The sequence below is a fragment of the Syngnathus floridae genome, chromosome 15, assembly GCF_059516105.1.
Source record: "Syngnathus floridae isolate MCC-2025c chromosome 15, RoL_Sflo_1.0, whole genome shotgun sequence".
NCBI classification, from domain to species: domain Eukaryota; kingdom Metazoa; phylum Chordata; class Actinopteri; order Syngnathiformes; family Syngnathidae; genus Syngnathus; species Syngnathus floridae.
Window position 1 is genome coordinate 4,620,091 of NC_142427.1, and position 12,579 is coordinate 4,632,669.

At 39.9% G+C, this 12,579-nt stretch overlaps 1 protein-coding gene across 2 annotated transcripts; it reads right to left on the minus strand.

Annotated features, from left to right (window-relative positions):
• Nucleotides 1–1,712: 1,712 nt before the first annotated feature.
• On the minus strand, nt 1,713–5,663 carry LOC148385968 (T-box transcription factor TBX2b-like). Of its 2 annotated transcripts, XM_088399497.1 has the most exons (8): nt 5,035–5,663; nt 4,426–4,693; nt 4,177–4,323; nt 3,964–4,040; nt 3,743–3,888; nt 2,965–3,096; nt 2,624–2,709; nt 1,713–2,536 (listed from the first exon to the last, which is right to left on the minus strand). In XM_088399497.1, exons 1-8 carry the CDS (start codon nt 5,367–5,369, stop codon nt 2,141–2,143), a joined length of 1,587 nt encoding a protein of 528 aa, XP_088255623.1. In that variant the 5' UTR covers nt 5,370–5,663; the 3' UTR covers nt 1,713–2,140. The 2 variants fall into 2 exon arrangements, with proteins under 2 accessions (XP_088255623.1, XP_088255622.1); XM_088399496.1 differs by having other exon boundaries at nt 2,624–3,096; nt 5,035–5,661.
• Between the last annotated feature and the right edge of the window lie 6,916 nt (nt 5,664–12,579).

The window sequence follows — 12,579 nt, forward strand, 5'->3', positions numbered from 1 at the left end:
CCCGAAAACGCCTCTTGCGTGTGTGGAAATAATAATAATGTAACAATTATCCGTTTTTGATGCAATTTTTAATCTAAAGATTGTCTATACCGCTAACACCACAAAATAGAATTTGTAAAATGATTGCAAAAGACGTGTTTGACCAAAGAGGTGGTCACAATATAACCACCAAAATACTTCATTGGCTTTCAAAAAAAAGAGTCATCTAAAAAATTACACTTTTTAAAAAAGAAAAATAATCTTATTTCGTTTGAGATCCATTTTATGCAGACCGTTCTAATAAAAAAAAATGCAGTTATTGAGTGAGACGGCCTCGTTCTAAGAACCAATAAAATGTGAGGGGCGTTTCTGTGGGCGGTGTTAGGAAGATTTCTAAGACTGGCCTTCTCCGAGCGTTTGCAGCATTGTACCGTAACAGAACCATGGAAATTAATATCACATTTTTATTATATCCTTTCCACCTGTCGACTGTCAAATTCCGTATTGAGAGCCCCGATAATATTTAGTCATTTATTAATAAGAACCACAGTTTTACGTTCTTAAAACAATATTATTGAGCCTTTAATATCACGATTCACAGGAAAACATGCATTACTTTAGCAAACAATTTGGCAACCACAAGCTTATCGGGAGCCTTCCCTCTTTATATATTATTCAAACTTTATTTATTATTTAAACTATACAAACTAGATGTGCATAGGGGGGCAAATGTCAGTGTCTCCCCTGTGCCGGTCCCAAGCTCGGGTAAATCCAGAGGGTTGCGTCAGGAAGGGCATCCGGCGCCAAAACTGTGCCAAACACTTCTCGTGCGAATCATCTGGACAAAAACGGGTCTTTCGCTGTGGCGACCCCTTCGGGGAAAAGCCGAAAGGAGCCACCACCACACTCTAATTGTGTACACGTCGTCCGTACAATTATAATCCGCTAGGTGGCGGTAAAATCCAGTGGTGCAATGTGCAGCCTGCATGTCGCTGTATTCCAACTACCCAAAAAAATAAATAAAAAATAAAAAGAAACGCCAATCATGTTAATTGGCTTCCCACGGGAGAGTGAGACGAATGAGACAAATGCCAAGAAGCACTGGAATTGAAAATTACACCCCACTTTCACTGTCTCTGTCCTTGGAACTGAGTCAAACGTATGAGAATATACTTAATTAACAGTGTTCAGGTAAACATTTGCTCTAACACTGTAACGTGGAATTTACTTTAATTACAAACATCTCAGAATATATATTTGACTTTATGTACAATCCTACTCTTGTGCATATTAAACTAACAGTCCAACCTACCAGCACTCCCTGGAATGAAAAAGTTTTGTTCTGACCGCCAAACTTGGCTATTGACCCGCTTGCCACGTTTCCGAGCCAGTGGACATGTTCTCTCAGTATCAAGACCAGTTCAGTCAAGGAGAAAATTCACACAACAGCACATGCACGATTATTTTTTTCTCTCCCCTAGCTCTATTTTCCTTTTGGGGGACTACCTGACCTCTTGGCACAAAGAACTGCAATTTTGTGCCATGCTATGAATATTCTAACGAGAAATAGGCACAACAAAATGTGTGCACTTTAACAACAGATAAATTCCTACTAAAATTCACCTCCACATTTCTAATCCTATATTCTGAAATAAGCAGTGATTGTATAATTATGCCAAATAAACAATGGCATATCGTAGTTGTTTTTATTTAATTTTGTAATTTGCCTGGAGACAGCAGTATTTTAAGAGACAGCATAATATGTGCTCTTATTTTATTCGTGAAAACACACACAATAAGTATCCTGAGTTTGCCAATACGTGCATAGTGTTTCTCTGCTATATCAAAACAATGTAAACATGTACAGGTGACAAGTGATCAAATGATTTCACAACTTTGGCAATTTTGATAATGACATTATATGTTTGAATTTCTTTTTTAAGATGGGTATTTTACAAAGTGCGATTTTTTTTAAAAAGACAAAAACAATTATATTTACATAAATAGGCAGGTGTCATCCATATAATTAGGAATAAATAGTGGTATCGCCTTGGATTTACAATGAATGGTTCCCAAAAACTAATCTGTGATTGCTAGAAGTTCAAATCAGCTGAAAAAAAAGTTGACTCTGATCCAGAGTTTCACTCAGAGATGATCATAGTTATAGAGTAACTGATTTATCAAACACAACATTTTCAATGCTTTGGAGTCCATCAGAGGAAACGTGAACATTTTTTAATGAAACAATCTGCTCACTTCTGGACTTGCCATTGGTGTGATTATCAGACCCTGGACTATTCCCTCGACTGTACAGTTTGTTGTGTTCAAATTCATTTGAGTTCGAACTTGCTGTCAGCAACTTTTGGCTTGATATGGCAGAAGCTGGGATCTGATAGGGGCTCATCCGCAACCATGGCAAAGCACTGTGAAAAGTGCGGTTTCTTAGAAACGCTGATGTTGTGGAACCAGATGGGAGCGGTGAATTCATTGCGGCAGGTGATGTCAAGTAGCTCCATGGGTATGAAAGCAATCCTCCAAAAGGTGGTAGTGAGAGTCCCTGTTGATAGAAAGAAAAGTTATAGGTACATTAGCATTTCAGCATTTCCTTATCACGAAAAAGTTTTGTATCCCAGCATACACTTACCTGTGGTACCAACACCTGCTGTGACAGCTGAAACATAAACGGAGATGGCGAGGTGATGTTTTGAGAAGATACACCACCATTTACTCCTGAGAAAGAGGACAATAGATTTCCCATAGATGTAGACTGAATAGCCCCCGTTTTCATCAACATCTGTCCCTGGTGAAACATCAACGATGGTCCAAGCTCAAGACACTGCTGGCTGTTGGATAGAGCAACAGTCTGTAGATGTCCGGCACTGAATGATGGAGAGCTCTGTGCTTCCAATAACATACGGGATGTGGCATCTTTTATTTTACTCCCGCAGCTTTGTGGGGATTCACTCTCCATGGAAAACTTCTTACTCAACATTGCCGGCTCCTTCTTGTCACTCTTCACCATCAGCCGAGATGAAGATTCTGTCCGAGAATGGCCAGCTTGACCATCATCCTCACCTTGTAGCTCAATATCTGAATCGCTTCCAGTGTTGTTCTCATCTGTTGGGAGCAAAACAGTTGCAGCACATTTTGATGCCTTAGTTGATAGAATTTGATCAAATATTTGGAGGGGGAAAAAAAATGGAACAGTGTGATTCAATTCAAGGCGCCAGACTTGACTTCCAGCCGACTCCAACTTCTCTGGGTGCTTCAAATTGAATCATACTTGTTGTTGGGATCAACCTTTGAACAAATTCTCTCCTTGTCTGATGCTCTTTATATAACTGACCCCAATAACTAAATCATTCCTGTTACGTGCTCATCAACACCCTGCCAGACTCACTTTGCACATGACGTCTTCTGCTACATATAAGCAATCACCAAAAAAATCACAAAATATAAGGGAAAACATTAAGAAATCATTTCAGCTAAATATTAGTGCACGAACTAAGATTTTAATTGTTTATCATTTTATAATTAAGGATTATAGAAAAGCAATCCATATTTACACAATCATCACTGACTTCAACCTATTTTGCATGTTCTTTTTCCAACCTTTGTTTTGGTGGTAAATGTTAAGCCTTTAACCAATTATGATTTAAAATGTGACTTTAATGACTAATTTATGCCTTCTTGCAATTCCTAAAAAAATTAGTACATGGTGCAAAAAAGCACAACAACAAGAACAAAATGGTTATTGTGTCACCTTGACAGGTTGGGATGGATGTCACAGCCCATGATTCTTGAGGGGAGTGAAACGGGTCACTGGTTCTAGGCTGTTCCCATGAGTCATCAGAATCAGCACAGTATGTTTTGTTCTCATCCGGCGGAGAGATGTTTAAAGGATTATTCCTGCAGATCGCGAAGTGAGATTAATTTTGTCTCTATAAAGACAATCAACGGCTGCACATTTACAAGTAGACCAACCTCTTTTCTCGTCTCCCGTTTCCCGTGTCCCTGAATCCTTTGGCAAATGGGTTGTTGTCAATTTTTAGCTGGGTAATCTTGCAAAACAAGTTGCTCGTTAGTCTCTTATCAGAACATGCTGAACAGTTTATATGACACCCTCAATGTGTGACCATTTGGTTCACGTTGTATTCCGTGTGTTAATGTCTAATGCAAGTGATTTGGGTGAGGTACCTTCTCATTTTGATATGCAGTGACAGCAATAAATTCAGTCTCCGGGAAAACATACGTCATGAACGTGCTGTATGGAAGTTTCATGATGTCGTTGGCTCTCACAATATGAAATCTGGGCTGGTATTTATGCATTGAATTCAAAATTGTCTGAGGAATTAAAGACAGGTAAATTAGAAAAAAAAAACGAACAAATTGTGAGACAACGATATATTAAAAGTGATTTCATATGTGACATATATGACTACTTACAAATCCATGTTTATCCGATATATTATTGGTGAGTTTCAGTTTATGGAATGCAACCGGCTTGCTCATCCACTGTTCTCCCTTGGACGGACTGTCAGGATGAATGTACATGCGCTTCGGCATCTCCGGGTCCGCTTTTCCGGCTACTATCCAGTGGGAATTGTGAAACTTATAACGAAAGTCATCAACAGTGACAATGTCCATTAGTAAGATGTATTTGGATGCTTTGTTAAGTCCATCAACGTTGACTTTGAAGGGTGGGAACATCCTTCTGTAAGAAATGAAGAGAATAAATCATATCAATGTCTTTTTTTCCCAGTGTTTTTATAAGAACTCACTGTACTGGTAGACACTCAAGGGGACCGTTAACTGCAACAAATATTTTTGAATCCCAAAACGACTTTTTCTCTTTTGTATACAATTATGATTGTTGTATAAGAACACATATTTTTAGGTTAATATGAAAATCAGGAAACCAAAAGTATATAAACAATTAGATGCAATGAAATTGGTCAAACAATTAAATGCATATTTACACGATAAATAAATGCCAATTCTCAACCCATTAATTTCATTGATTCCTATTTTCTTCTTGCACCATCACTCACTCACCGTCCCGATTTAGTAATAACCATCTCCGTTCCCATTTTGTGGAATTCGTTCCATAAATCCTGTGATTCCAGAGTGACTTTGGGATCATCGCACAACCCGTCCCCTGGCTGCGGGTTCTTCAAGGAGCGCAACTGGGCAGCTTGGTGCTGCCGGCTCAGAGCCGCGTGCAGTCCCGCCTCGGAGCCCACCTGCTCTGGCTCAACCTCGGAGCGGGACGCCACGGCCGGGATACACAGCGTGGGAGGAAAGGAGACTTGTGAGGCGGAAAGAAAGGATGGCAAGGGCAAGGCACCCGGTCTCTGCGCTTGGAAAGGATAATAAGCCATGGCGAGCATGCATTAAGGGTTCCCCCATCAAACTGGGCAAGAATGGTTCGAACCGCTTGTCCAGGATGCACGCTGCCTCATATCCTCCCAAAAGTGGAGTTTTTCTTTTATGAGGTGAGAAAAAAAAAAAACTCCACAATATCCAAGAGTTCATAAATTCCAAAGAAGCTCCAGTCTCGACAGGACAGTTGACCAAACACCGAAATAGCTCCAGAAACTGAAGTTCTGTGTCTGAGCTGTCAGTGTAGATATGGGCGGAGTTTAACTTCCCTGACTGGAGGCGCTTCAAGACTTTTGAGACTTGCTTGAGAAATGTTTTATTCATTATAATTGTCACCGACATTTTCCCTTCCAAAACGCATCCATGTTGTTTTACTTGTGTGCTGAATTACCTCACTTGTGCAAAGACAGTGCTTTTTGTTAAATTGCTATTCACTGAACAATAGAAAAACAAAAGGTTCCAATGCCTTGATAGATGACAGCAAGTGTTGCTCAATTATTGCATTTGCAGAAAATTAATGATCATTTCCTAATTTATCACTAAGAATTAAAAATATATGCACAGTTCAGGTCATACACAGTTGCTGGATGTGGGTTCTGTTTGCTGACAATGTCTCCAAAGTGTCTGCGAACTGAAGCAGCAAAATCCCTTTGAGACTCATGATGGATTTTAATGCAGTACAGCCTGAGGGATCGAATGTCATGGCCGTTCAGTGTCTGTTATTCAGAGAGATTCTTGTAATGAATTTGAATAAATGTTTTAAAGGTATTGTGGATTGTGTGATGACACACCAATAATTTAGGTGAAACTTCCCATGAATAAATAAAGGCTAATACATTTGGTGTTGTCTGTCATTAAAACATACGACACACCATATTAACACGTGCACTCGACAATAAGTGCATGTGTGCTGTTACATCAATGTGGTGCTTACATGGAGTGCTGCATGGAAACATCCACTAAACCAAGTCCAGACTTGAGTGCACTTTGCAGGCTCCAGGCATGTGGGATTGTATCATCATTATAACTTTATGACGACCTTAAGCTGAAGACAACCCAAAGATATGGAGAGCGAATGAAGACGAAACCTCAGTGGAATCTGAGCGACATAACAGATGACTGTATTTCCATAGAGGGTTCTGAAATGGCAAAAGACCATCCTACCCTCTGGTACACACCTTCAAAATTTATATTTTTTTCAGGAAAAAAAGAAACATATAACATAACCATATAGCATAAATAGATTTTATACATGTGTAAACACATATACACGTACATATACACATATGCACATATATACATATATACATACATATATACATACATATATATATATATATATATATATATATATGAAATCATACATCAAAATTAATGCTATGAAAATCATACATACCACCAGAAAAGCATAGTTAGTGGTTGCCTTTACTTCTGGTCCAGTCCACAGTTCTGGGTGGGGTGTGTTTTTGTTGCCTTTTGTTTATTGGTAGGGGAATATGCACACGAAAAAATACTAAAATATTTATTTCCACAAAATGGTATTGTTGTGTGGGGCATGGGCCGCAGCAAAACTCAATATTTATGCTATGCTTTTACTATGTTTCCAACAAGTATGTGACGGCCAAATAAGTAATATGGATTGGAAAGTCCATCTCTAATGCATTCCCATTCCTACATGCCCACTCTGAAAAATCACCATGATTCCACAAGAAGTGGCACACTTCGAGAGGAGTCCCAGAAGTGGACCCTTCTCTGTGCTCAGTTAAAAATGCATGTTTAAAGTCTATTTTTGTCGGGGCTGTGTCGAGAAATTTACACACACTGACGGGACAGAATCGGCTCCATGTTCTACATGAAACACCCCGGTAGTCCCTCTATCATTTATCACATCTTCACATTAATGTGATAACTGCTGACATAGCCACGATCCAAGTGATCAGATGATTTCAAATGTACGTTAAGGTTTAATAAATGTTTTAACCTGGCCTACGTATACTTTGCGCACAGGAATTATAGTACGTACTGCATTTATTTCAGTAGAACTATTTGAGGCTCGAGGCGGCATAGTGGACACTAGTTAGCACGTCCGCCGCACAGTTCAGAGGTGTGTGTTTGATTCCATCTCCGGCCCTTCCTGTGTGGAAATAGCATGTTCTCCCTGTGCCTGCGTGGGTTTTCTCCGGGCACTCTGGTTTCCTCCCACTTCCCCAAAAACATGCTTGGTAGGCTGATTGAGTACTCTAAATTGCCCGTAGGTGTAAGTGTGAGTGTGGATGGTTGTTCATCTCTGTGTGCTCTGCTATTGGCTGGCAACCAGTTCAGTGTGTCCGTCGCCTACTGCCCGATGACTGCTGGGACAGGCTCCAGCACCCCCATGACCCCCGTGGGGACAAGCGGTATAGAAAATGGATGGATGGATGGATGGATGGATGGATGGATGGATGGATGGATGGATGGATGGATGGATGGATGGATGGATGGATGGATGGATGGATGGATGGATGGATGGATGGATGGATGGATGGATGGATGGATGGATGGATGGATGGATGGATGGATGGATGGATGGATGGATGGATGGATATTTGTGGCTCTGAGATTTGAAATTAATTGTTATGTTTGCTCACAATTTTGACTCTTTTGAAAACGATTTAAGCAAGGAGGACAGAATCAGTTGAATACAATATTACTATTCCACCCTAATTAGGTATATTGTATGCAGCATAAATACATTTAAAATAATACGACAAACTAAAAGACGTCACCTTAAGCTGCTCTCCTGCATTGAGTCAGGGAATGAAATCCCCTTGGCCTACCTTTTTTTAAGCCTGTGGTACTACACCCCTCTCATTTCTGCAATGTTTTAATTATATCTTGTCATGGGACAACACTGAAGAAATGACACTTTGAGACAATGTTAAGTAGTCACTGTAGAGCTTGAATAGCAAAGTATAAATGTATTGTTACTTCAAAGTAACTCAAAATACAGCAATGAATGTGTAAAATGCTGGCGACAAAAGTGAGTACACCCCAACTGAAAATGTCAAAATTGGACCCAAATGTCAATATTTTGTGTGGCCACCATTATTTTCCAGCACCGCTGTAACCCTTTTAGGCATGGAGTTCACCACTGGAATCCTCTTCCACTCTTCCACTCTTCCATGATGATATCACAGACCCTCACTTATCTCTACTTAGCCCTACTTACTGCGAAGAGTCACACGAAACATGCAATGCCACAATATGCTGTCAAGGCGCTAAGTAAGGTTTGTTTTGTTTTTTTAACACGGATTATAAATTGATTCTGCTGTCACGAAGTAAACTTTTGACATATGTTGTATCATTTACTTGAATATGATGTCACTTGCCTCCTCCATGAAGGAGTTCACAACACTTTGGTGAATACTTAAAAATTTCTTGTTCCGGTGGTTTGTTCTCACCGAGCCGAATTTCCTGGACCTGGTAATGTCTTTGTTCTCCATTTTTTTTCTAATTTGGGAGGACTCAAAAAAAAATCCTCCAAAGCTTTTCAGAATTCCAGCATATGCACAGGGAGATGCTTAAGTTACAGTCACCTAACATATCCAGAATTTCCATGGATTCAAAGGACATGGTGAAGAGGTTTGAGGGTTCCATTGAGGCCGTAGTGACTCCAACAGAGGTATTACAATCCTTTATGAGCATCTGCCGTATAGCCACATCCGCACTCAAATGTAATGGGTTCTTCCTTGGCAACTTCCCCTTCCACATGTTTTTTTTGGGGGGGTTGTGTGATCCTGTGAAGTAAATCACTCACAAACCAACAGTGATGGCAAAGGTACTGAGACTGTGTACTTAAGTAGAAGAACAGATACACCCATAAAAAAAAGAACTGGTAAAAGTAGAACTAATTCACCTTCCGTTTTTGATAAAACGTACAAACTAAAAGTTAAAATCAATTTTTACTGTTGATTATATGTGCTCATTAGGATAATTTGATTAAAAACCTACTCACAAAATACTTTCCTTCTTTTATTAACATATTGAATTAGGCAGTGGTCTGGGAAAATATGATTAAAGGCAATCTATCTTTCGTCGGAAAACAAGCTTGGTCAGTCAAGTTCTAAGAGGTGTATGTAACCATCGGGTCAATCGGGTTGGATCTTTTAATAAAACACAGGTGTCACAGGTGACACTTCTTACCTTTGGATCACTGCAATGAACCCCTATGACATTTCAATCCAGGATTCAAAGGTTTGGTGAGTGTAAGCGCATTAGAAACTACTGGGAGTCCGGCTGGAACAAGACTATGGCAGAGGATTATTTATTACTTCCTGCCATGGTTGCGCAAGGCAACAGAAATGCTATGACACAAATGAGATTTTGCACACTCGCACCATACTTTCCAGAAAGTCAATTGAGACTTAACGAAGGTCCAACGGTGTCACTCAATTATCTGCGCATATAGAGTACAATCTACGTCCCCTCAGTCAAAGCATTTCCTTCACTGTAAGTCTATCGAGCGATTTACGGGCAGTTAAGGTTCTTAACCTGAGCGACCCTTTAAATCCAGTCCCAAAATGAGATCTTTAGGTCACAGCTCCCATTTGATGGAAGAACGTATTTACGTATTTATTTGTTTCTTAGTATGTTTGGCATGGATTTGACTGAAATACGTCAACACTTCAATATTAGAAAAGGGCCTTTATTAATCTGGTAATGCCAACGTCAAAGTATACAAATTGTTGCGTCGATGTAATAAATACAAGTTCTAACTTGAACTGTGCGCCGTGACAGTCGTTTAATTTTCTCAAATCAATTGAAAGGTGTGGGTTATACCCGCAAACACATACGTAGCGTGTATCGTGAGCAAAAAGGCTCACAGTTACTTTAAAGACGGATTCACAGCCAGCTAGGATGCAAAGAGCGAACTATCACCTCTAAATTGTTAATTCAATAAGCTTATTACACTGACCCTAAGTCTTCGGGTCAAGACGAGTAGACTGTGGAAAATCTTTTTCCACTCTGCCGTCATTGCCCTGAACTCTGCAGCACAACACCCCTGTCATCCCCCTGAACTCTTATCATTCTGAACCCTGCAGCACAATAACCCCACCAAAACAACACCTGTATTACCTGCATATACTGTCCATATCTGCATATAATTCTATATAATCTATATATTTATTCATCACTCTTACTCCGCTTGTACATTTCTGATCATATCTGGTTATACTGACACTATATATATTTATAACCCTACATCTATAATTAGCATCCTAGTACCGCCTGCAAATATTTGTTCTCCTGCACCTTATTGTAAATACTTAGCCAGTCATATCCACACTCGTCCCTCTTGTATATTATCCCTCATAGTATAACTCACCTCATATTTACCTGATAGCGCTGTACCTACTGCTCAGTATTTTTTTTACTCTGCACTTTACTGCTTTTTGCACTTCTGGTTGGATGTCAAAGTTCGTTTTGCTGTACTGTACTTGTGCTGTACATTGACAATAAATTTGAATCTAATCTAATCTAAATCTAGATCATGTCATGAGCTCAAAGTTTCCACATCACCCATCACCATCCAGACTCAGCTAATGCTCAGCTTTGAATGTCAAGTCAAGTCAAGTCAAGTCAAGTCAAGTCAAGTCGTTTATTTATATAGCCCTAAATCACAGGCAAGTCTCAAAGGGCTTCACATATACAAAACATTGAAAATTATTCTCAAACATCCCCTGATCTTAAACTTCCAGGAGGGCAAGGAAAAACTCAAAAAACCCTACTGGGGGAAAAATGAGAAACCTTGAGAAGGGACCACAGATGTGCAGAGAGGGCACATAGTAATAAGATATATACATAATATAAAACAATACAATGAAAAAGTAGATGCCCATATTCAAAGTGAAGAGCTTCAGGAAGGTGCCCTCTATTGTCCTGGCAGTATCTTTGAGGGTGGTAATCCGCCTCAGATCCCTCATCCCATTTGATCAACAAGAAATCTAGAGAGCCGTTATCAGTTTGGGTGTCACCTAACCACCTCCCCAGCTGGGGACGGGGAGAGGGAGAGAGGGGGTGGTGAAAACACAAATTCCAGCCAAATCGGCCACTACAGGTTAATTAAAGGCCATATCGTAAAAAGGTGTCTTTAAACGTGTCTTAAATGTTTCTAATGAGGAAGCAGTTCTAATATCCATTGGTAGGGCATTCCAAAGCTCTGGAGCCCGAATAGAAAATGTTCTCGACCCTGCAGACATCTTTTTGGCCCTCGGGGTCATGAAAAGACTAGCGTTTTGCGAGCGGAGGTTACGGAACGGAACGTAAGGAACAACTAGGTCAACGAGATACGAAGGCGCTAAGCCATGCAATGATTTATAGGTTAATAGAAAAACCTTGAAGTCACATCTTAAATGGACCGGGAGCCAATGTAAGTTGGCTAATATTGGGGTAATGTGATAAAATTTTCTTGTCCGTGAGAGCAGCCTTGCAGCGGCATTTTGTACTAACTGTAGACTTTTGATACTGGACTCAGGAAGACCAGAGGATAATGCGTTACAGTAGTCCAGGCGTGACGTAATAAACGCATATATAATAGTTTCCGCATCACCAGTCAAAAGAATCGGACGAATCTTAGCAATATTACGAAAAATCGCAATTCAAGTTATGTTCTTAATGTGCTTTTGAAAGGAGAGCGTTTGGTCAAATATTACCCCGAGATTAGTTGCAGTATTGCTCTGAGTGATAGTACAGTTATCCATAGTTATAGTGGTTTCCTTAAATAAATGGTGATAACGAGCTGGACCAATTATCAACATCTCAGTTTTATCTGGGTTAAGACGAAGGAAATTGAGAGACATCCATTGTTTGATCTCCGCAAGGCACGCGTCAATATTACAACAGCTCCGCAGATTTGACATCAATAACGGCATATATAATTGAGTGTCATCCGCGTACCATTGAAAACTAATCTTATATTTACATATTATGTCCCCAGGCGGAATCATATAAATAATAAATAGAATTGGTCCGAGTACCGATCCCTGTAGGACACCACACGTAATGTTATAGAGCTCAGAGGTCGCATTGCCATGGCCCACTCGGTGAGTCCTGTCTGATAGATAGGAATAGAAGCGGTGTAGTGCTGACCCTGAAATATGTCAGAGGTCATGTTTACCATATTCATTATACTGCAAATGTCCACATGATAATGATCAAAGAGTACATACAGACGATAGT

Excerpts from the sequence above, each read along its gene's own strand:
- LOC148385968 (XM_088399496.1), bottom strand. The coding sequence starts at position 5,369 with ATGCTCGCCATGGCTTATTATCCTTTCCAAGCGCAGAGACCGGGTGCC. Across the intron at positions 4,694-5,034 it reads GTTATTACTAAATCGGGACG|AAGGATGTTCCCACCCTTCA; the intron begins GTGAGTGAGTGA and ends CATTTCTTACAG. Across the intron at positions 4,041-4,176 it reads CTGCATATCAAAATGAGAAG|ATTACCCAGCTAAAAATTGA; the intron begins GTACCTCACCCA and ends TTGTTTTGCAAG.